The sequence below is a fragment of the Salvelinus namaycush genome, chromosome 16 (genome assembly GCF_016432855.1).
Source record: "Salvelinus namaycush isolate Seneca chromosome 16, SaNama_1.0, whole genome shotgun sequence".
In the NCBI taxonomy this organism is placed as follows: domain Eukaryota; kingdom Metazoa; phylum Chordata; class Actinopteri; order Salmoniformes; family Salmonidae; genus Salvelinus; species Salvelinus namaycush.
The window spans coordinates 8,161,996-8,185,513 of NC_052322.1; the positions used below are offsets into that span (position 1 = coordinate 8,161,996).

The 23,518-nt window shown below is 42.8% G+C and overlaps 1 protein-coding gene across 3 annotated transcripts in view; it reads right to left on the reverse strand.

The window, feature by feature from the left end:
- Positions 1-12,267, reverse strand: part of LOC120060947 (serine--tRNA ligase, cytoplasmic) — a 30,210-nt gene extending 17,943 nt beyond the window's left edge. For all 3 annotated transcript variants that reach the window (XR_005478288.1, XR_005478289.1, XM_039010396.1), the window contains exons 1-9: positions 12,132-12,267; positions 8,768-8,838; positions 8,489-8,569; positions 8,210-8,368; positions 7,896-8,039; positions 7,618-7,773; positions 5,066-5,287; positions 4,716-4,845; positions 55-212 (exon numbers count right to left, since the gene is read on the reverse strand). Coding sequence is in view for 1 of the 3 variants with exons in the window: in XM_039010396.1 (XP_038866324.1) it covers positions 55-212; positions 4,716-4,845; positions 5,066-5,287; positions 7,618-7,773; positions 7,896-8,039; positions 8,210-8,368; positions 8,489-8,569; positions 8,768-8,838; positions 12,132-12,267 (1,257 nt within the window). In the remaining 2 variants the exon portion in view is untranslated. The remainder of the gene's footprint in view (positions 1-54; positions 213-4,715; positions 4,846-5,065; positions 5,288-7,617; positions 7,774-7,895; positions 8,040-8,209; positions 8,369-8,488; positions 8,570-8,767; positions 8,839-12,131) is intronic.
- Between the last annotated feature and the right edge of the window lie 11,251 nt (positions 12,268-23,518).

Below are 23,518 nucleotides of genomic sequence, written 5' to 3' on the forward strand. Positions count from 1 at the left end.
AACTATCAACGTTATAATGGGAGGGTTTTCTATGGAAAGACTGGGTACTCTCACCTTGTCCATCATCTTTTTGGTCTGTCCGTAGCGGATACGCAGCCGACGAGCCTGGTAGTCTAAACAGTTGGAGCAGGAGACCAGCTCTCTGAAGGCTGCGGACCCTGGGAACCAGGCCTCCAAGTCCAGCTTCTTACTGGCTGCATGGTTCAGAGCACCTGGGTGGGAGCAGACAGACACCAAGGCTCAGACAGACCAGCTAGAAAACGTGGCTAGCAAGACACTCCAAAACTGCTCCCATGGGAAATGTCCGTTGTGTCAAATGTAAATCACGCAGGATAAATGTGAAGGTGATTATTGAACATCAAGTTAACTCATAAAAGTTATGGTTATTGTCATGAGTGGGTAAAGAAACTGTATTATTGATCAAACATTACTTACAGCGCATTCGGAAAGAATTCAGACCCCTTGAATTTTTCCACATTTTTGTTAGTTTAGCCTTATTCTAAAATGGACAAAACAGTTCCCCCCCCATAGTCTACACACAATAACCCATAATGACAAAGCAAAAAAAACTTAAATAGCAAATATACATAACTATTCAGACCCTTTACTTAGTACTTTGTTGAAGTACCTTTAGCAGTGATTACAGCCTTGAGTCTTCTTGGATATGACGCTACATGCTTGGCACACCTGTATTTGGGGAGTTTCTTCCATTCTTATCTGCAGATCCTCTCAAGCTCTGTCAGGTTGGATGGGGAGCGTCACTGCACAGCTATTTTCAGGTCTCCAGAGATGTTCGATCAGGTTTAAGTCCAGGCTCTGGCTGGGCCACTCAAGGACATTCAGAGACTTGCCCCGAAGCCACTCCTGCATTGTCTTGGCTGTGTGCTTAGGGTTGTCCTGTTGGAAGGTGAACCTTTGCCCCAGTCTGAGGTCCTGAGCGTTCTGGAGCAGGTTTTAAATCAAGGATCTGTGTACTTTGCGCAGTTCATCTTTCCCCTCGATCCTGACTAGACTCCTAATCCCTGCCGCTGAAAAACATCCCCACAGTATGAAGCTGCCACCACCATGCTTCACCGTAGGGATGGTGCCAGGTTTCCTCCAGACGTGACACTTGACATTCAGGCCAAAGAGTTCAATCTTGGTTTCATCAAACCAGAGAAACTTGTTTCTCATGGTGTGATAGACCTTTAAGTGCCTTTTGGCAAAATTCAAGCAGGCTGTCCTGTGCCTTTTACTGAAGATTGGCTTCCATCTGGCCACTACCATAAAGGCCTGATTGGTGGAGTGCTGCAGAGATGGTTGTCTTCCTTGAAGGTTATCCCATCTCCACAGAGGAACTCTGGAGATATGTCAGAGTGACCATCGGGTTCTTGGTCACCTCCCTGACCAAGAAACTATGTTCACATTTTATTTTACATCCTGTTTCAGGAAGGTGATGTCACTGAGTATGTTATGAATTTCATGAATAATGACTAAATGATGTATACATTTAACGTAGAACTATAACTAACAGAATTCTACTCTGTCTCTGTATAATGATGGAGAATGTTTGTCCATAAGAGAAGAGGAACTGTGGCAGACAACTTGTGACCACTGTGAAACTGATAACAGGGAAGGAAGTCTCCCCACCCAGGGAGGGGAGAGACCTTGGGCTTGTAGTAGATTGTATAACAGGTGGCAGGCAATGTATGAGTAGGAGAAGACTTGTGAACTATATTGTCTGAGAGGGACATTTATGATGAAATGAGAGGTAAATAAACCAATGTACAGGAAATTATAAGGAGAGCTCTCGTAAATAAACATTCTGACTATTGTAGACTGGCCTCTGTCTGTTTCATTTCAACAAGAACCTTACAAATTCTTGGTTTTTTAATTGAAGTTCAGTTTATGAACATTGAGAACATAATTCTCTTAACAGAGTACTGCCCCCATATACAGTGGCTTGCGAATGTATTCACCCCCTTGCCATTTTTCTTATTTTGTTGCCTAACTATTCACCACCCAAAGGCAATGCTTTGTAGAGCCACCTTCTGCAGTAATTACAGCTGCAAGTCTCTTGGTGTATGTCTCTATAAGCTTGGCACATCTAGCCACTGGGATTTTTGCCCATTCTTTAAGGCAAAACTGCTCCAGCTCCTTCAAGTTGGATGGGTTCCGCCTGAGTACAGCAATCTTTAAGTCATACCACAGATTCTCAATTGGATTGAGGTCTGGGCTTTTGACTAGGCCATTCCAAGAAATGTAAATGTTTCCCCTTAAACCACTCAAGTGTTGCTTTAAGCAGTATGCTTAGGTCATTGTCCTGCTGGAAGGTGAACCTCCGTCCCAGTCTCAAATCTCTGGAAGACTGAAACAGGTTTCCCTCAAGAATTTGCCTGTATTTAGCGCCATCCATCATTCCTTCAATTCTGACCAGTTTCCCAGTCCCTGCCGATGAAAAACATCCCCACAGTATGATGCTGCCACCACCAAGCTTCACTGTGGGGAAGGTATTCTCAGGGTGATGAGGTGTTGTGTTTGCACCAGACGTAGCATTTTCATTGATGGCCAAAAAGCTCAATTTTAGTCTCATCTGACCAGAGTACCTTCTTCCATATGTTTGGGGAGTTTCCCACATGCCTTTTGGCGAAACGTGTTTGCTTTAATTTTTTCTTTAAGCAATGGCTTTTTTCTGGCCACTCTTCCATAATGCCCAGCTCTGTGGAGTGTACGGCTTAAAGTGGTCCTATGTACAGATACTCCAATCTCCACTGTGGAGCTTTGCATCTCCTTCAGGGTCATCTTTGGTCTCTTTGTTGCCACTCTGATTAATGCACTCCTTGCCTGGTCTGTGAGTTTTGGTGGACAGCCCTCTTGGCAGGTTTGTTGTGGTGCCATATTCTTTCCATTCTTTAATAATGGATTTAATGGTGCTCCGTGGGATGTTCAAAGTTGTGATATTTTTTTATAAGCTAAAAACTTAAGCTAAGATGTGTGTGTGTGTGTGTGTGTGTGTGTGTATATATATATATATATATATATATATATATATATATATATATACACACACACACACACAGGTATCCCAGGAGGTCTACCCCAGGGGATGGTAATAGAGGGGAGATACGTGAGGCAACGTTGGCTCCCTCTGCTGGGAATACGGGACCTGGGCATCCCGACACGGACAGCGGAGGTAATTAGAGGAAAGTGCCAACCAGCCGTGGAGGCTAAATAAAAGGAGCACGATGACACACCGCGGGAGAGAAGGACACCAGTTAAGAGAGAGAAGGAAGACCGAGCAAAACCTTTGATACATTTATTTTCTGTCTTAAGCAAAGTTGTTTCTGACTAAAGCCTCCCTGTCTGTGTTAATCTCTGCACGCTCAACCCAACACCCCACGGTTTACCACAATACACACAGAGAGAGAGATCATGTGACACTTAAATAGATTGCACACAGGTGAACTTCAACTAATTATGTGACTTCTGAAGTTAATTGGTTGCACCAGATCTTATAAAGGGGGTAATACATATGCACGCACCATTTTTCAGAAAAAAAATTGTAATGTTTTTTTCTTTTCGTTTCACTTTACTGGACTATTTTGTGTAAGTCCATTACATGAAATCCGAATAAAATTACAGGTTGTAATGCAACAAAATATGAATAACGCCAAGGGGGATGAATACTTTTGCAAGGCACTGTATAGGACCTTCCACACCCACCTGGGATATGGATGCCTAATGAAGACCTAAGGGTTGAAACGTTGTTAATAAATATCACCTGGGAGCATGAGCTGCAGTGTTTTCCATCTGTCAGGGTGAATATCGTTCTTGGTCACCTCCCTGACCAAGGCCCTTCTCCACCGATTGCTCAGTTTGGCTGGGTGGCCAGCTCTAGGAAGAGTCTTGGTGGTTCCAAACTTCTTCCATTTAAGAATGATGGATGCCACTGTGTTCTTGGGGACCTTCAATGCTGCAGACATTTTGATACCCTTCCCCAGATCTGCACCTTGACACAATCCTGTCTCGGCACTCTACGAACAATGCCTTAGACCTCATGGCTTGATTTTTGCTCTGACATGCACTGTCAACTGTGGGACCTTATATAGACAGGTGTGTGCCTTTCCAAATCATGTCCAATCAATTGAATTTACCACAGGTGGACTCCAATCAAGTTGTAGAAACATCTCAAGAATGATCAATGGAAACAGGATGCACCTGAGCTCAATTTCAAGTCTCATAGCAAAGGGTCTGAATAAGGTATGTTTTTTAAAAATAAATGAACAGTTTCTAAAAACCTGTCTTCGCTTTGTCATTATGGGGTATTGTGTGTAGATTGAGGGGGAAAAAAATATTGAATCAATTTTATAACAATGTGGAAAAAGTGAAGGGGTCTGAATTATTTCCGAAGGTATATTTCAGTGGAGACGGTAAGGTTTCAAATGACTGGCTTTGTAGCATCTACAGACTCATTGTTGTAGTGTCTCACAAAAGCCCTGGGAATGGTCAAAATGTCACATTTCCAAACTTTAATCAATTATTTCTCAATAATCATTTTGGATACTGACTTCAAAAGATCTGCTAGGCATCCTTCCCCCAAAGGACATCTATGGATTTAATTTCAGAAAGATTCATAACATCTTTTGGCCAATCTCCTATGGAATTGGCCAGTGATCATTACGTCTCCGTCCCAGAGAGGAACAGGTGTGTTGGGTAGAACTATCTGCAGCACCTACCTGACACTATGTTGACGATGCGGTAGGGGATCCCTAGTGTCTGGTAGAACTCCTCAGCAGTTCCAATCATCTCATCCATCATCTCCCAGGACTTGTTGTCATGAGGAGAGGCAAATACAAACTGCTCAATCTGAATGGAGAGAGTGTTGATTAGTATTTGGCAATCACTAGCTGAGGCCCTATTAAAAAAAACAATGTTCTCCTCTGAAAAATGTCTATTGCTTGACATGATCTGTAAATGATCAATAACAGGACTTCATCCTTCTTCAATTAGGCCTATAAAATGCAATGTACTCCAACAAAACTGTGGCCTTTTCTGCATTGACCATGACACACCCATGTCCACTGACCTTCTCAAACTGGTGCACCCTGAAGATGCCTCGGGTGTCACGGCCGTGGGAGCCCACTTCCTGTCTGAAGCAGGTGGAGAGGCCGGCGTAGCGAATGGGCAGCTCCTCTGGCTTCAGCCACTCGTCTCTCAAGAAGGCTGCAATAGGCTGCTCCGAGGTAGCAATCAGATACTTCTCGTCAATGGCCGTGTCCTCAGACTTCTCACTGCTCTTCCCAATCACCTGAGAGACAACAAGCAGGAAGGGCACAGAGTAAATAATTAAAAAAAAAAATCAGCATATTTTACTTTTGTCATTTAAGACACTCTTATCCAGAGCGACTTACAGTTAGCTATCTTAAGATTACTGTGCTAAGTGGGCCAACCACACATCACAGTAAATAAAATCATCCTAAATAAAAGGGGGTGGGGTGAGGCTGTGGGATTTAAGTATATTTAACTCTTTGAAGAGGTAGGGTTTCAGATGTTTTCGGGAGATGGTCAGAGACTGTTTTAGCTTCAGGGGGAATCTGGTTCCACCATTAAGGTGCCAGGACAGAGAAAAGCTTTGACTGGGCTGAGCGGGAGCTGCTCTCCCGTAGGGGTGAGAGCTGGAGTCCTCGGGTTGGAGTGTAGGGTTTGAGCATAGCCTGAAGGTAGGGAGGGGCAGTTCCTCTTGCAGCTCTGTAGGCAAGTACCATGGTCTTGTAGTGGATGTGAGCTTCGACTGGAAGCCAGTGGAGGAGTGGGGTAACATGGGAAAACTCAGAAGGGTTGAACCAGGTGGGCTACAGCATTCTGGATAAGTTGCAGGGGTTTCATGGTACAAGCGGGGAGCCCAGCCAACAGTGAGTAGTCCAGATATGAGGCAGGGTCGTACTCTACGGATGTTTTAGAGCATGAACCTGCAGGAGCGAGTCACTGCTTTGACGCTTGCAGAGAATGACATGGTGTTGTCCAGGGTCACGCCAAGGTTCTTTGCATTCTGGGAGGAGGGGGGGACCATGGAGTTGTCAACCGTGATGGAAAGGTCTTTGAGCGGGCAGGCCTTCCGAGAAGATGAGCAGCTCCATCTTCTCGATATTGAGCTTGAGGTTTTGGGCTGACATTTAAGCTGAGATATCTGCCAGGCACACAGAGAAGCATGTTGCCACCTGGGTGTCAGAAGGAGAATAGTAGTCGAGTGTCATCCACATAGTATTGAGCCGAGTGACTGATGTATAGAGGGCCTAGAACGGAGCCCAGGGGGACACCAGTCGTGAGAGTGTGGTGCAGACACCGATCCTCTCCACGTCACCTGGTAAGAGCGGGCTGTCAGGTAGAATGCAATCCAAGTGTGTGCAGAGCCTGAGACGCCCAACTCTGAGAGGGTGGGGAGGAGGATCAGATGGTTCATGGCATCGAAGGCAGCGGATAGATCTAGGACATGCGAACAGAGGAGAGAGTGAGTCAGCTTTGGCAGTGCGGAGAGCCTCCGTGACACAAAGAAGAGCAGTCTTTCTTGAGTGACCCGTCTTTAAGCCTGACTGGTTAGGGTCAAGAAGATCATTCTGAGAAAGATAGCGACAGAACTGGTCAGAGACCGCACGCTCAAGTGTTTGGAAAGAAAGGAAAAAAGTTCTATAGTTGACGTCAGAGGAGTTGAGTGTTTGTTTCTTGAGGAGGGGAGCGACTCGAGTCATTTTGAAGTCAGAGGGGACACAGTCAGTAGTCAGAGATGAGTTGATGAGGGAAGTGAGAAGGTCTCAAGAGATCGTCTGGCGAAGAGAGGATGGGGTCGAGCGACCAGACCTCACTAGTCGCAGGATTTCATATGGAGAGAGAGGGAAGAAAGAAGTCAAGGCATAGCGTAATTCTGTGTGAGTGGGAACAATGGACTCAATAGGCTGAGTGAATGAGGAGCAGATGTCATCAACCTTCTTTTCAACGTGGTTGACAAAGTCGTCCGCAGAGAGGGAGGGGGTGGAGGATTATGGAGGGAGGAGAAAGTGGAAAAGAGTTTCCTAGGGTTAGAGGCAGAAGCTTGAAATTTAGAGTGATAGAAAGTGGCTTTAGCAGCACATACAGAAGAAGAGAAGGTAGAGAATGGAAGGATGATCGGTCCTCCGGGAAGTTTAATATTCCTCCTTTTTGGGAAAGGGCGGGGTCAAGAGGCAAAGAGGGGAAATACAGTTGGAAAGAAGTGAATCTAAGGCAGACTTCGGGAGGTTGAAGTTGCCAAGTACGACGAGCGGTGAGCCATCGTCAGGAAATCAGCTCATTGAGGAACTCCAAGGGCACCTGGTGGGCAATAGTTGGCAACACTGATAAGCTTGAGTGGATAAGTATGGAACTCAAATGAGGAGATGAGGTGAGAGATAAAAGCAAAAATCTCCACTTAAGAGAAATGAGTAGCCCTGCGCCCCCCACTGCTGCGCCACCCACTGCTGCGATGACTAGATGCTCTCTAACAAAATGAACATAAAATCTACATCTTTGTGTAAACATTAAGGTTAAGAGCCATGAAAAAAAAATGTACATCAGCCCTATCCTGCAATAGAAATGGAAGGAAGATTAATTTGAAATACATCATACCTTGTAAAGTTCATCATCAAACTGGCTGAGCTGGGCCACCTCCTGCATGACTTCTTTCCTCATGAAGAAGGGGGTGTAGAGCATTTGGTAGCTCTTGCTGTGGAGCATCCGCAGAGCATAGTTGATCAATGCCTGCTCCAGGAAAACTAGTGGCCCCTAAAAACAGAAAAAGGGAAGAGTCAGTAAGGATAACGATCATAGTTGAATGTAATTACACCTGGTTTGAATCAGGCCTGTGAGTATTGGCTACATGTGACAGTGTGTGACTAAGAACTTGCCTTGAGGAAGTAGCCACGGCTCCCTGCCACTATAGCTCCTTTCTCTCCGTCGTAGCCATCGATCATGACTACCAGGTCCACGTGGGAATACTTCTTCTGCACAGTACAGTCTCCCCAAGTGCGCTCCACTTTGTTATCAGCATCCTGCCAGGGAGATAGCGGAGGGAAATTAGAGAGTAGAAAAGTAAACAAAAAGAGGCAAAACAAAATGCATGAGACAGACAGCGGACTCAGTGTTTTCTTCCAGAAGCAATGTTTACTTCTATCCACCTCCTTATTGCTGGTGATGGGAATTACAATTCCTTGACACCCACCTCATCATTACTTATGGGCACAGACGGATGCAAGAGGTTTCCGATCTCTCGCAGGTATTGAAAGCGCTCCTCCTCCAGCTTTACCCTCTCACTGTCAGATTTCTGCACGGCCTCATCCACAAGCAGACGGACCTTCTTGATCTGGGTGACCGTGAGGGGCTAGAGGGAGGAAAGAGAAATGAAAAATACTCATGGTATGGCACCCACAAGTCCAATAGAATCTTCCATAAAGACGCCAATCAGCATTTCGATGAAGTGCTAGCTAGCGAGTTGACCTACCGCTAGTGTGTCTGCTGTTAGGGCCTCCAAGTTCTGGGCGTCGCCTGGGAGAGAATCATCCTCCCCAATTGGCTCTTTCTTCTGTATACAGAAAAGCCCAGGAACAGGGTGAACAGTTAGTGTTTCTTTCTATCTGCACATAGAATAGAACATGACATGCTTTCAGAATGAGGGGGGGGGGGGGGGGGGGGAGAGACAGGTAGCCATGTAACATTAGGTTATGTAAACGACTGAGGGGTGGCTGGATTGTTCACCAGCATCACAGGATGTCCCCTATACCTTCATTTTCTCTCCAACGGTTTTGCTGCATAAATTCTTCGCCTTGTTGAGGTTGTCGGCAGTAAAACGACCTGGTGAGCATTGAAAAGACAAGGGTCGACATTACATGCATCAATAAATGGTGTGTGTCATGGCAGGTAGCTGACATTGATGTTAGTGACACTGACAGGAGACATTAAGGCCAGACACTACAGGCAAAAATTGGGATTTTGCTTCCATTTGTACATTCTCAGATTTTGGGATATTTTGTAACTATAACTTCCATACTGTAATAAAATGTAAAAAAAAAAAAAAACAAAAAAAAAAACTTTATTTGTATCATTGTATCCCAACTCCGTCAACCAGACGTACCATGAATGTCGTTCTTGATAGCATGTTTCATGTAGAACTTCAAACGCTATTTTTAAAACGCTCCATGTTGAATTACATATATCATTCAAAAGCTTGTTTTCCGGGATATATCATTAGCTAGTCCATACATGGCTATATCCTTTCTAGGCGTAGTGCTATGTGCTTAAAGAGGAGTAATATCCTGACATCCGATCGGTTACTGGCGTTAAGGCCCCTACCGACAACCTGATTGGTTAAAACGCCTCACGTGCCACGCAGCACTTCCTTGTTTGAAAATATCTCCCGCGAGGAATCCACGTAAAGAGAAAAAAAAAGATAGAATCTTGAAAAATATACCTACAGTATGTGAATAAAAATAGGCGATCTGTTAGCCAATGCGAGAAAAGCTGTGAAAAAAATCAATACAAAAAAGTGCCTGATCGAGGCAGTGGCAATACATGTAGGGGAAAAGGAGGTAACCCGGCGACAGCGCATCCAGGCGCAAATTAGTTGAGATGAAGATGACAACTAGCAGCGATCAACCAGACAGCAGCCAGCCAACAGTGGCTTTTATTCCACGTCACAAATAAACCAATTTGTACATGATTTGATCTGCCCTAAGTGTCTAAACACTGGACTGGAAATCACCATAGACCACACCAACCAGGGATTCTGTAATTCTGTCCAGGCTGCAGGAGTGCTCCAGGGGAGATGTGGCATTTGATAAAAATGTGAGGATGGTTCATCTAGCCCACGAACTTGGACTTGGTTATGCCGCTCTTAAGAAAATAAGCAAAGTCCTAGGGATTCCTTCCTTGCATCTCAGCTCATATCAGAGACATGACAGGAGAATGACAGGTAAATAAAAAGGGAGAGTAGCCCATTGTCAGGTGACTTGCTGTGTATAAATAATATTTATTTCCTTGCTCCAGCTAAATGTATTCAAAGTGAATAAAACCGAGTGACAGGAAAACATAACTATACAGTGAGACTGTCACATTGGCCAACAGTGTCATAGGGCTGTAGCCTAATGTGATTAGTGAGAAATTAGCTTTACATAAAGTAAATATGCTAATATTTACATAGGGTAACATGCTGATATTTAGTCCTGCAGTTATGACTAATGTTGACATACATAATAAGTACCCCACTTTAGTTGCAGATTCAGAGGGCTACAGTAAATGGAAAGTGCTGCAAAGATAATTAGAAGAGCATACACAGATATAGACCCAGACAGAGCAGAGTTTCTGAAGGAGGATGAGGATACCATCATAGACATTCATGTATCCACAAGAGAGGATTCCCTTCCAACTACGGGATAGGTGTGTGCATTTGTGCTGGTACCAGCGAGCCCTAGAAAATGATTTAGATCCACCCTGTCAAAAACCTTTAAGGGCATACATTTTTTAATAGAGGTTGCACAGAAAATGGTACCTGTATATCATAGGATGTCAAATGATAACTTCCTCAAAAGAATGTAGCACGAAGGAACCCAGAATGCAAATGAATGTCTGAACTCTGTAATATGGTCGCGATTCCCCAAAACTGTCTTCTTGGGCAAAAGCCGCATTGACGGAGCAGCCATACTGGCAGTAGCCACGTTCAATGAGGGAGCCACTGCTACATCAAATGTGATGAACAAATTGTGTCTTGACAGCACTTTGGTGACACTGGAAGCAATCAGAGAGGAGTTGTGAGAGCTGATGCTGCTTCAATGGAGTGTGCCAAGCGTAGGCGCATGTCACATGACACAGTCAAGAAAGTAAAGCGGCACCAGCAACAACTCAAAGAGGGCATTACATATGGGGCAGGCATTGCTGATTAATTAACACATTTCAACAGCCATACAAATTTGGCAAAGTGATATGAGAATTTGCACAAAACTGCATATTAGCCTATTTTTAATAGGCCATTTTCTCAAAATGACACCTTCAGTCTTCAAAAGACAGTCACATTATTCCTCACAGAGGCGTTAATTTTTTATACACGTGTGTGTGTGTGTGTGTATATATATATACACACACACATACGTATGTGTATCTATATACACACACACATATCTTGTGTCATTTTGATTTTAAGTGTAATTTTGTGTAAATATTTGCAAAATATGCATCCATCAGTGTTTTTTTTAAATAATTCCATGAAATTACAATATTTTTATAAGCTGATCTGTAAGTCTGACAATTGAGTGTCTTATCACAAAACAAAAACATTCTGCCTTGAAGCAATGTGTTAAAACAAATTCTCATAATATGCAAATGAGCGCATATTTAAAGGAGGGTTTGCCTAATTTGCATATTTTATTTTTCATAAAACTTAGAATACATAAATACAAGATATTATTGTATACTTTCAACTGGTAACGTTTCAGTCTGATGAGAGTAAAGAAAAACAAATCCCTATTAGCCTGTGGTGCCTGGCCTTAAAGCGACCACCATACCATAACAATGTAGCTGAGTAGTCTACATGTTAAAACTCAGTCAAATCTGCATCAACGTAATTTTACATCTCGTCCCAATAACATCTGTGGGAGATTTAGATGCCTATCGGGTTTACACATACTGGGTGGGGATTGCGTCAGATTGTACAATCAGTGTGAATAGGAGGACGTATCGTTTGAGTTTCTCGATAGTTCAACTACTAAACTATACATTGTTAGTTAGCTAGCTATGTTAAACATGAATCAACTACATGTCAGATATGCCTAGTTAAAGGAGATTGTTGGTTGTATCCCAGGTGGCTAGCACAGCCATGTAGCCATTTTCTAACTCCCGGTGGCTAACTAGTTAGCTACCTAGCTAGCACAGGCTATCAACTAGTTAGGCTTTAGCTGAGAATATTAATAGTGAACTAGCTAGATCTAAAAACGTGAACTGGCGTATCATGCTTGAATTTCTCAATTTCTGTTTGGGTGACTACAAGGTCGGCTTTTGAGTACCGCTTATTAATGCACGAAACTAGCAAGCAATTTGGACACCAACAGGCATCCGATTAAATGAATGCAAATAGCTAGCTAGAAGGCGGAACTTACATTTTCTCCATTCTGTGTCTGCGTGTACCAGTTTATCCACAAGTGACACGTCTTTGAACCTTTTCCTTTGCGTCTCTCTGATTACTTCAGGATCACCGCCTTTATCGGCTCTAAATTGGTCCAAATCGAGCACCATGCTGATACTAAGCTTCCTCAACTGCAATGATTTAACCGGACTAGTAGTATTCTGCAAGAAGCCCAAATGATGACGTCACATTCGTATGCTAATGACAAAACCTTCAAAATAAAAGCCCGCATTACGAAACCTTGCAATGTGGATAACTCATTCAAAAGCTATAGAATTTCTATCAATGGGCAATTGTATTGTACCAACAAGAAAAGGCAATAAATTATTGATGAAAACAAATAAAAAAGAATGAAAAAATACTATTACATGACAGAAGACATTAGCTGAATCTTTTTTAATATGACACAAATGACCAAAATGAGTGGCTGCTCTGACACGGACAAATTGAGATCAGTCTGGTCTTGAATTCAAATAAACATTAGCCCAGGCCAATGAAGAGACACACAGATTGCACAAGCTGAATAATATCCAGTGCATTCGGAAAGTATTCAGACCCCTTGACTTTTTTGACATGATAAGTTTTACGTTTAAAAAAAAGAAAGGTTTTTAGAAATGTTTGCAAATGTATTAAAATGAACAGGACAACAGCCTGAAGCAGACAGCCAAGACAACGCAGGAGTGTCATTGGGACATGTCTCTGAATGCCCTTGAGTGGCAGAGACCGGACTAAACTTATCACAAACATCTCTGGAAAGACCTGAAAATAGGCTGTAATCACTGCCAAAGGTGCTTCAACAAAAAAAAATTCCCTCATCAATCTACACACAATACCCCATAATGACAAAGCAAAAACTGTATTTTAGAATGTTTAGCAAATTTATAAAAAATAACAAAAATGAAATATCACATTTATTTAAGAGTTTTGACCCTTTAACTTCTTTGGGACTGGGGGGCAGTATTGAGTAGCTTGGATGAATAAGGTGCCCAGAGTAAACTGCCTGCTACTCAGGCCCAAAAGCTAGAATATGCATATAATTAGTAGATTTGGATAGAAAAAAAATACTAATAGTACTGTGGAAAGACCCACATTCAACTGGGAGATGAAACTCCCAACTTTTTTTCTGGTCAAGTATATGACCTTTCACATTATGACATCCTAATTAATACAAGCTTAACATGCTGTCTTTTCTTTGCTATGGTAGAGGAGGCTGGGGGAACAGACAGGTTTATTTGGCAGAAAGGCAAGGTCAGGATAACTGTCAACACCCACCTGAACCCATTCGGCAGTTTCTGCACAAATCCATCAGCCTAGATGGGGAAAACATAAATAACATGTTAAGAACAACTATTTTATTTGATTTATTAGGATCCCCATTAGCCAACGGCAATAGCTAGTCTTATTGGGATCCGACACATAACAAAATACATTACAGACCAAAAAAATACTTTTTAAACATTAACATGTAGTGTGTGTGTGCATCTATCAGTTACACATACATGTCAGTACATACACACAACAAGTAGGTCACATGGGGGAGAGGCGTTGCGCCATGAGGTGTTGCTTTATTTGTTTTTTAAAAACATGTTTGCTGTTCACTTGCGCTATATAAGATGGAAGGGAGTTCTGTGCACTTATGGCTCTGTATAATACTGTATGTTTCCTTGAATTTGTTCTGGACCCGGGGACTGTGAAAATACCCCTTGTGGCATGTCTGGTGGAGTAAGTGTGTGTGTCAGTGCTGTGTGTAAGTTGACTATGCAAACAATTTGGAATTTCCAATACATTGTTTCTTATAAAGACAAGAAGTGAGCAGTCAGTCTTTCCTCAACTCTCAGCCAAGAGAGACATGCATGCATAGTATTAATATTAGCCCTCTGATTACAATGAAGTGTGGCTCTGTTCTGGGCCAGCTGCAGCTTAACTAGGTCTTTCTTTGCAGCACTTGACCATATGGCTGAACAATATTCAGAGGTTGTATGACAGAGGTTGTTGTCTGGTGAGCCTATAGGTGATGTAGTGCATGGTATTCATACCTCCCATACTTGCATTGCATGGGCAATGTTACATTTCCTGTGGACATTGCATATGCAAGATGCACACAAGACTGCCTCGCTGTCACAAGTCTGGACACCTCCAATTGCCCAAAAGCTGCATCCCTGCGCCATCCTCTCTCAGTCTCAACATCATGGAAAATAATTACGACGCGGGTAACCGAGAACTACTCACGGTGAAGGAGTTGGAGGAGTGGAGGCACTGATTAGAGGGGGCGGAACACCCATTCATAGTATGGACAGATCACAAGAACCTGGAATATCTCCACACCACCAAGCGCCTCAACTCCAGGCAAGCTCGATGGGCCCTGCTATTCACTCGATTGGGTGGCTAACCGGATGTTTGTCCCGGACTCAGCCCATTCCCCGGTGCTGGAATGGGCTCATTCCTCCCGACTGGCCTGCCTATCTGGCTCCCGTCGGATCCTGGGCTTTGTACTACAACGTTTTTAGTGGCCCACCTTGGTTCCCGACGTCTCCGGATTTGTCGCTGCCTGTGTGTTCCCAGAATAAGACTCCACCGCAAGCTCCGGCTGGCCTCCTTCAACCTCTTCCCGTTCCTCACCGCCCCCTGGTCCCATATATCCCTGAACTTCGTCACTGGGTCTCCCTCCATCAGATGGCAATATCACTTTCCTTACAGTGGTGGATAGGTTTTCCAAAGCTTCCCATTTCATTCCCCTTCCCAAGTTACCCTCAGCCAAGGAAACGTACCAGCTCATGGTGCAGCACGTCTTCCGGATCCATGGACTTCCGGTGGACATGGTCTCAACCGCGGTCCTCAGTTCTCATCCCGGTTCTGGAAGGCGTTTTGCACCCTCATTGGGGCATCGGCCAGCCTGTCCTCCGGTTTTCACCCCCAATCTAACGGCCAGTCAGAGCGAGCCCTCCGCCTGGAGCCAGCAACTTGTGTGGGTGGAATACACGCACAACACCCTTCCCTGCTCGGCCACTGGTCTCTTGCCGTTCGAGTGTTCCATGGGTTATCAGCCTCCGCCCTTCCCTGAGCAAGTGGTCCGCATACCCTCTGCCCAGATGTTCGTCTGCCGCTGTCGCCGTACCTGGAAGAGAGCCCGGTCCACCCTCCTCAAGAACACCTCCAGGTATCGGCGACAGGCGGACTACCACCGGACCCCTGCTCCCCGCTATTGTCTCGGGCAGAGGGTATGGCTGTCCACTCGGGATCTGTTCCTCCGGGTGAAGTCCTGCAAACTTTCCCCCCGTTTTATTTGCCTTTTCCCCATCTCTAAGGTCCTTAGCCCCTCTGCTGTACGCCTTCTGTTGCCCCGCACTCTCCGTATACATCCCACTTTCCATGTATCTAGAATTAAACCTGTCTCACAGCCCTTTGTCTCCTGTTTTCTGGATTTCTGACCATTCTGCCTGCCCTGACCCTGTCTGCCATTCTGTACCTTTACTGACACTGCCCTGGATTACTGACCTTTGCCTGCCCTTGACCTGTCATTTGCCTGCCCCGTTTTGTAATAAACATCCGTGATTCAAACTGTCTGGGTCTGTGTCACCTGTGCTCCATCTCCGGCCTCTAGGTTACCAGGCTGCTCGTTATGGCGCACACCTGTCACGATCGTTACGCGCAGCTGCGTGTCATCAGACTCACCTGAACTCCATCACTTCCCTGATTACCTTCCCTATATATGTCACTCCCTTTGGTTCCTTCCCCAGGCGTTATTGTTTCTGTTCCTGTGTCATGTCTGTGCGTTGTTCGTGTTTCTTATTTTGTATTATGTTGCGTTTATTTATTAAAGCACTCACTCCCTGTACTTTACTTGCTTCCCGACTCCCAGCGCACTCGTTACAGTCTGATACATTTTGCATGTGATAATCTGTTGACAGCTGTTTGATAGCCAGCGAAATTAGCTAGATAACTAACTAGTTGGTGGGAGGAGCTATATGAGGAAGGGCTCATTGTATTAGCTGGAATGGAATAAATGGAACAGTATCAAACACATCAAACATATGGAAACCACATTTGACTCCGTTCCAGCCATTACAATGAGCCCATCCTCCTATAGCGCCTCCCTCCAGCTTACACTGGTTTTCACTTACCAGTAGACAGCTAGCACAGGCTTTCATTATTATCGTTCTTTTGTGGGATTTATAGCGGACTACATCCCAAAAAAGTGTAGACATACCAACTGACAGCTAGGAGCCAATTTGAACTGTTACCACACCCATTTGTCAGCTAAATTACACTTTTACTCTGTATCACTCAACTCTCATTTATAATGAGTCGTGTTTATGATGATAGGGATATAGATAGGCCTATTTGTATTGTTGGTGTTGCTGTAGTCATGGATGCATCAGCGCAACAGATACAACATGCGTGATAAAAATGATCAATTGGCCTATTCATCATAATTACCTGGAGAAATCTGACCTGCAAATTTGTAAACAAAGCTGCTGTATTTATAACTCGTAAAAATATATATTTTTATCACTTTGAATTGACACAAATGGCAAATTAAGCTTTCCTTTATCCATTTCAAGATATATTAAACAATAAAATAAAATGTGATATTTTATTTGAGAGTTACTGAGCTTTAATGAAATTCAAGTAGAAGTAAAATTACTGGTGTAAAAAACTAAAAGCTAAAGTAAGTAGTAGCTGATTTAAAAAGTACTCAGAGTATAAGTCATTCAGTTACTTTTGAAATAAAAACATTGACCTCATAGCTAATTTCGCTACGGTTACCTGAACGTTGTCACACATGATCTTTTCCATACAAAAAATACGTAAAGGATTTGTAAAACATATACTATTAATATTTGAAAATAAATTAAACATTCAAAGCAAGTAAAAATGTATTGATGAATTTTTAAGCAATACAAAATACAACACAAAAAGTGCATGAACAAAAAAATCACACATTCACACTTTTCCTCACTCATTCACTCACTCACTCCCTCTTTCTATCACTCACAAACTTCTTTCCCTAAAGGATTTGATGTAAAATTAGCTCTAGAGGCAACAGAACATCATGGAAATTAATGAGCAAACACCCCTGAAATAGAAAAGGGGCTGTAGATGTTGCATTAGATTGATTAACTATACACTGAGTATACAAAACATTAGGAACACTTGTGCGTGAAAAACCCAGCAGCGTTGCAGTTCTTGACACACTCAACCTGATGTGCCTGGCACCTACTACCATACCCCGTTCAAAGGCACTTACAGTTCCAGTCAAAAGTTTGGACACACATACTCATTTCAGGGTTTTTCTTTATTTTTACTATTTTCTACATTGTAGAATAATAGTGAAGACATCAAAACTATGAAATAACACATATGGAATCATGTAGTAACCAAAAAAGTGTTAAATCAAAATATATTTTGTATATTAGATTCTTCAAAGTAGCCACCCTTTGCCTTGATGACAGCTTTGAACACTCTTGGCATTGTCTCAACCTTTTCCAACAGTATTGAAGGAGTTCCCACATACAGTGGGGCAAAAAAGTATTTAGTCAGCCACCAATTGTGCAAGTTTTCCCACTTAAAAAGATGAGAGAGGCCTGTAATTTTCATCATAGGTACACTTCAAATATGACAGACAAAATGAGAAGAAAAAAAATCCAGAAAATCACATTGTAGGATTTTTAATGAATTTATTTGCAAATTATGGTGGAAAATAAGTATTTGGTCACCTACAAACAAGCAAGATTTCTGGCTCTCACAGACCTGTAACTTCTTCTTTAAGAGGCTCCTCTGTCCTCCACTCGTTACCTGTATTAATGGCACCTGTTTGAACTTGTTATCAGTATAAAAGACACCTGTCCACAACCTCAAACAGTCACACTCCAAACTCCACTATGGCCAAGACCAAAGAGCTGTCAAAGGACACCAGAAACAAAATTGTAGACATGCACCAGGCTGGGAAGACGGAATCTGCAATAGGTAAGCAGCTTGGTTTGAAGAAATCAACTGTGGGAGCAATTATTAGGAAATGGAAGACATACAAGACCACTGATAATCTCCCTCGATCTGGGGCTCCACGCAAGATCTCACCCCGTGGGGTCAAAATGATCACAAGAACGGTGAGCAAAAATCCCAGAACCACACGGGGGGACCTAGTGAATGACCTGCAGAGAGCTGGGACCAAAGTAACAAAGCCTACCATCAGTAACACACTACGCCGCCAGGGACTCAAATCCTGCAGTGCCAGACGTGTCCCCCTGCTTAAGCCAGTACATGTCCAGGCCCGTCTGAAGTTTGCTAGAGAGCATTTGGATGATCCAGAAGAAGATTGGGAGAATGTCATATGGTCAGATGAAACCAAAATAGAACTTTTTGGTAAAAACTCAACTCGTCGTGTTTGGAGGACAAAGAATGCTGAGTTGCATCCAAAGAACACCATACCTACTGTGAAGCATGGGGGTGGAAACATCATGCTTTGGGGCTGTTTTTCTGCAAAGGGACCAGGACGACTGATCCGTGTAAAGGAAAGAATGAATGGGGCCATGTATCGTGAGATTTTGAGTGAAAACCTCCTTCCATCAGCAAGGGCATTGAAGATGAAACGTGGCTGGGTCTTTCAGCATGACAATGATCCCAAACACACCGCCCGGGCAACGAAGGAGTGGCTTCGTAAGAAGCATTTCAAGGTCCTGGAGTGGCCTAGCCAGTCTCCAGATCTCAACCCCATAGAAAATCTTTGGAGGGAGTTGAAAGTCCGTGTTGCCCAGCAACAGCCCCAAAACATCACTGCTCTAGAGGAGATCTGCATGGAGGAATGGGCCAAAATACCAGCAACAGTGTGTGAAAACCTTGTGAAGAATTACAGAAAACGTTTGACCTCTGTCATTGCCAACAAAGGGTATATAACAAAGTATTGAGATAAACTTTTGTTATTGACCAAATACTTATTTTCCACCATAATTTGCAAATAAATTCATAAAAAATCCTACAATGTGATTTTCTGGATTTTTTTTCTCATTTTATCTGTCATAGTTGAAGTGTACCTATGATGAAAATTACAGGCCTCTCTCATCTTTTTAAGTGGGAGAACTTGCACAATTGGTCGCTGACTAAATACCTTTTTGCCCCACCGTATGCTGAGCACTTGTTGGCTGCTTTTCCTTCACTCTGTAGTCAAACTCATCCCAAACCATCTCAATTGGGTTGAAATCGGGTGATTATGGAGGCCAGGTCATCTGATGCAGCACTCCATCACACAGCCTGGAGGTTTGTTTTGGGTCATTGTCCTGTTCAAAAACAAATGATAGTCCCACTAAGTGCAAACCAGATGGGATGACGTATCGCTACAGAATGCTGTGGTAGCCATGGAGGTTAAGTGTGCCTTGAATTCCAAATAAATCAGACAGTGTCACCAGCAAAGCACCATCACACCACCTCCTCCATGCTTCACGGTGGGAACCACATATGCGTAGATCATCCGTTCACCTACTCTGCGTCTCACCAAGACACGGCGGTTGGAACAAAAAATCTCACATTTGGAATCATCAGTTTCATCATAGCGCATGATGGTTTTTGCGACTGCATTTTAAGAAACTTTAATTTAAGCTGTTCTTGCCATAATATGGACTTTGTCTTTTACCAAATAGGGCTATCTTCTGTATACCACCCCTACCTTGTCACAACTTAACTGATTGGCTCAAATGCATTAAGAAGTAAAGAAATTCCACAAATGTACTTTTAACAAGGCACACCTCTTAATTGAAATGCATTCCAGGTGACTACCTCATGAAGCTGGTTGAGAGAATTCCAAGAGTATGCAAAGCTGTCATCAAGGCAAAGGGTGGCTACTTTGAAGAATCTCAAATATAAAATAGATTGATTTGTTTCACACTTTTTTGGTTACTGCATGATTCCATATGTGTTATTTCATAGTTTTGATGTCTGTTTTGGAAATTCTAACCAATCAGGAGAGACTTTGTTATTTCTTCAAACAAGCAATCTTTATTAATAAGAATTGCAATAATGGAGCTGGTCGACCCTACACTGAGGTGGACGGTGAGAGCTCAAATGACACATGAAACGCAGGAACCTTATATAGTCAGTCTTATGCAAGCATATACAAAACACATGATCTTGGTATGTGTACGTATAGGGAGAAACATGACAAAACTGGGGTAAAAGGTACAGAATTTGGTTGTCTCGTCCTGTAGCAACTGTTGGTTATTCTAATTTTCTAGTGAGGACAAAGAACAATAGGTGTCAGAGCAACAGGAGTTCACTCCAGACATAGTGCTTCATAAATTAGCCAACAAGCACCTTTTGCTGTCTGCCAAGATGATAGAAGATTTCACACCCACACACCTACACATACACAAGCATGAATCTTTCTCCCAGCAACAGGCTAATACCAGGACAACAGCTTTATCAATGGTACACGATATACACGAGATACACCACTTTGCTCTGATTTCAGTAGATTAAGAGGAACCAGTTCTTTCTCTTCTGACTAACAGGAATGTCGCATAGGTCGTACCGGTCAGCTCTTGGCTGTGCGCCAGAACGAACAATGTGGGCTTACTTCCCTAGTTAGGTTCCTATACTGCACACACACAAAACAAGTTAGAACTGCACACACACACTTCTATCTTATATAGTTTCTTAAACAATCTCAACCTTAATGCCTAAGCAACTAAGTTTAAGAAAAAATGTGTGAGTATACAAGCATCAGTAAGGAAATTGCCCTTACATGTCTTTACTATTATTCTACAATGTAGAAAATAGTAAAAAATAAAGAAAACCCTGGAATGAGGTGGGTCCAAACTTTTGACGGGTACTATATCTTGCCCATTCATCCTCTGAATGGCACACATACACAATCCATGTCTCAATTGTATCGAGGCTTAACAATTATTCTTTAACCTCCCCTTCATCTACACTGATTGAAGTGGATATAGCATCAATAAGGGATCATAGCTTTCACCTGGATTCACCTGGTTAGTCTATGTCATGGAAAGAGCAGGTGGTCCTAATGTTTTGTACACTGTCTTCATAGGCTACATGTACAGAGTACATTAGGTTATGTAGTGTTCCATGAGCAAAAACAAAGGAGTTCTCTTCTAAGGCTTTAATTTCTCTCTGAACTTGCTGTTCAGTTTTAGCAGGCGCTGATTTTCAATGTGAATCGAGTCTATCCTGGCTGTTTCGCAGTGAAGAGCAGTCCAACACAGCGAAAAAGAAGTTCACAGACGGCATAGGCAGGCAGGCATTTGTTCAGTTTGAGGGACAGCTTCTTTATGTATGGAAAGGAATGAAGCGAGTCCATTTTGTCTGATACACAGGCAAGGTATCCATCCAGCTCCCATGTACCTTGTGACCTTTGGGCATTAGTGATGAGAATAAAATAATCTTCATCAGATGAATGCTGTCTCTGTTTCTTTGTCTCATCCTCTGTCATTGTGTCAAGATGCTTCATGTAGACCAAACATATATAGTGGAAAATACACAACATCAGGGTTTCCATTTAGTATCCTCTTTGAGAACTGGTATACATTTTTAGCTAACTTAGCTAGCTCATCAATCAGTATTTTCTTTGCTATTTCTGTACGATAGCACTTATTAGTGCCTTGAATATCATATGGTCATCACTGTCATCACTGTTCATCTAGCTAGCCACGTAACCAGCAGGGTTGCATCGGTTTCCATTGGACAAGACTAGAGATTGCTAGCTAGTTAGCTAACGCTGGCGTCACTGCTAATGTCAGAGCTTGCGTCGCTTGCATGCTAACGTTAGCTAGCCAGCTAATGATGATACATCAGTTGTGGGTCCGCAAAATCAAGTAAACTGAACTGATGACAAAATCATGTATTGACATTGTAGTGGCTATTGTTGTTTTGGTTGTTTGTTTTTTGCTTAGTGACATTGAGAATATTATATATTTTTTAAACTCTTATTTAACTAGCTATTGTGGCATACAGCAAGTCAGCCACCAGGGGGAGACTCGTCGAGGCCTGGTGACAGACGGTGTATACATCACGAGGCGATGGCTCCATCTGCTGGACGTGTCAGGTCTCGACGGGTTCTCTGGCCAGGATTAATTGGGGCTGATTGGAAGTTGGTGAGTAATCAAGGGCTGATTGCTCACCAGCTGTGCAAGGCCCATAAAGCTGCCAGAAGGGCAGCACACACAGAGAGAGTGGGGGAAGAGAGGACTCCCGTATAGTTGGGAACGGTTACAGAGGTAACAGGAGTGAGTGCAGTTTTGATCCCGACAGGATACAGCAAGACCCGGAGCCCAGAAGACGGTATCCCGGAGAGGGTCTCATGGGGGAGACCTATCCTTTTCTTTTTGATTCATTATTTAAATAAACACCCTTGAAACCGAGCTAATCCTACTGTGTCTGATCTGTGTAAATGTCTTTACCAAACCCCCTGGTCTGCCACACTATGTATCTAATCCGGTTTCGGCACGAGAAAATGAGTGGTCCCAAATTCCCACGAAAATGTGCGTGCGCACGGATACGGAGCTCAGAAATAAAAGATCTGGGCTGCAGTTCAAATTCAAAGTCGACAGCCCTCGGCCCTAAGCCCTCAGCCCTTGAATTACGTTTTACATCCTCACATCCGAGTGTACATTAAATGTCCTTTGCCAAAGCGAGGGAGAGTGATGACTGGAGAGGCAACGTCCTTGGTGAAAATCTTCAAATTGAGTTTAAAAACAACCAACGTAAAGCTATGAATGTACCTAGCAAGCTAGGATAGCTAGCAAGCAATATCACTAAAAGTGTTATTTTTTGTCCTCAAGATAAATCATTCCAAATTGTTTTTCATAAGGATCCTTGTGTGTATGCCTTCACAATAATAGAAACATAATGACAGACTTCAAAGTAAATTTTTTACATTTTAGACTATTTTATTTCAGTGGAAGGGGGCAATTTGTCAATGTCCCAAGTGCTGCTCAATCAACTTCAACGAGAACAACTAGGAGTAAAATTATACATTAAAAAAAATATTTCCAAATGTTCAAATTTTCTTCATTAAATGTTATCTTATGTATAGTCTTTTTATGTTAAATGCTACACTTTTTATAAGAATATTGACAATTTTTTGAATGTCCTCAAAGTCGTTGTCCACCCTGTTACATTGTGGTTACTGGCACTTTAATAAAAAAATTAAAAAATAATGTATATATATTAAACAATGACATCACAAACAGGAAATTATGTCACTTCCTTGGCGGGAAAACAACTGTGGTGAACCTGGTGAGTTACTAGATTTCATACTATTACAATTTCATCATTACATGTTGGTGATGTGGGAAAGCATAACATGTCCACCCTGTTAAGCAAAAATACAAAAGACGTAAATCGAATTTA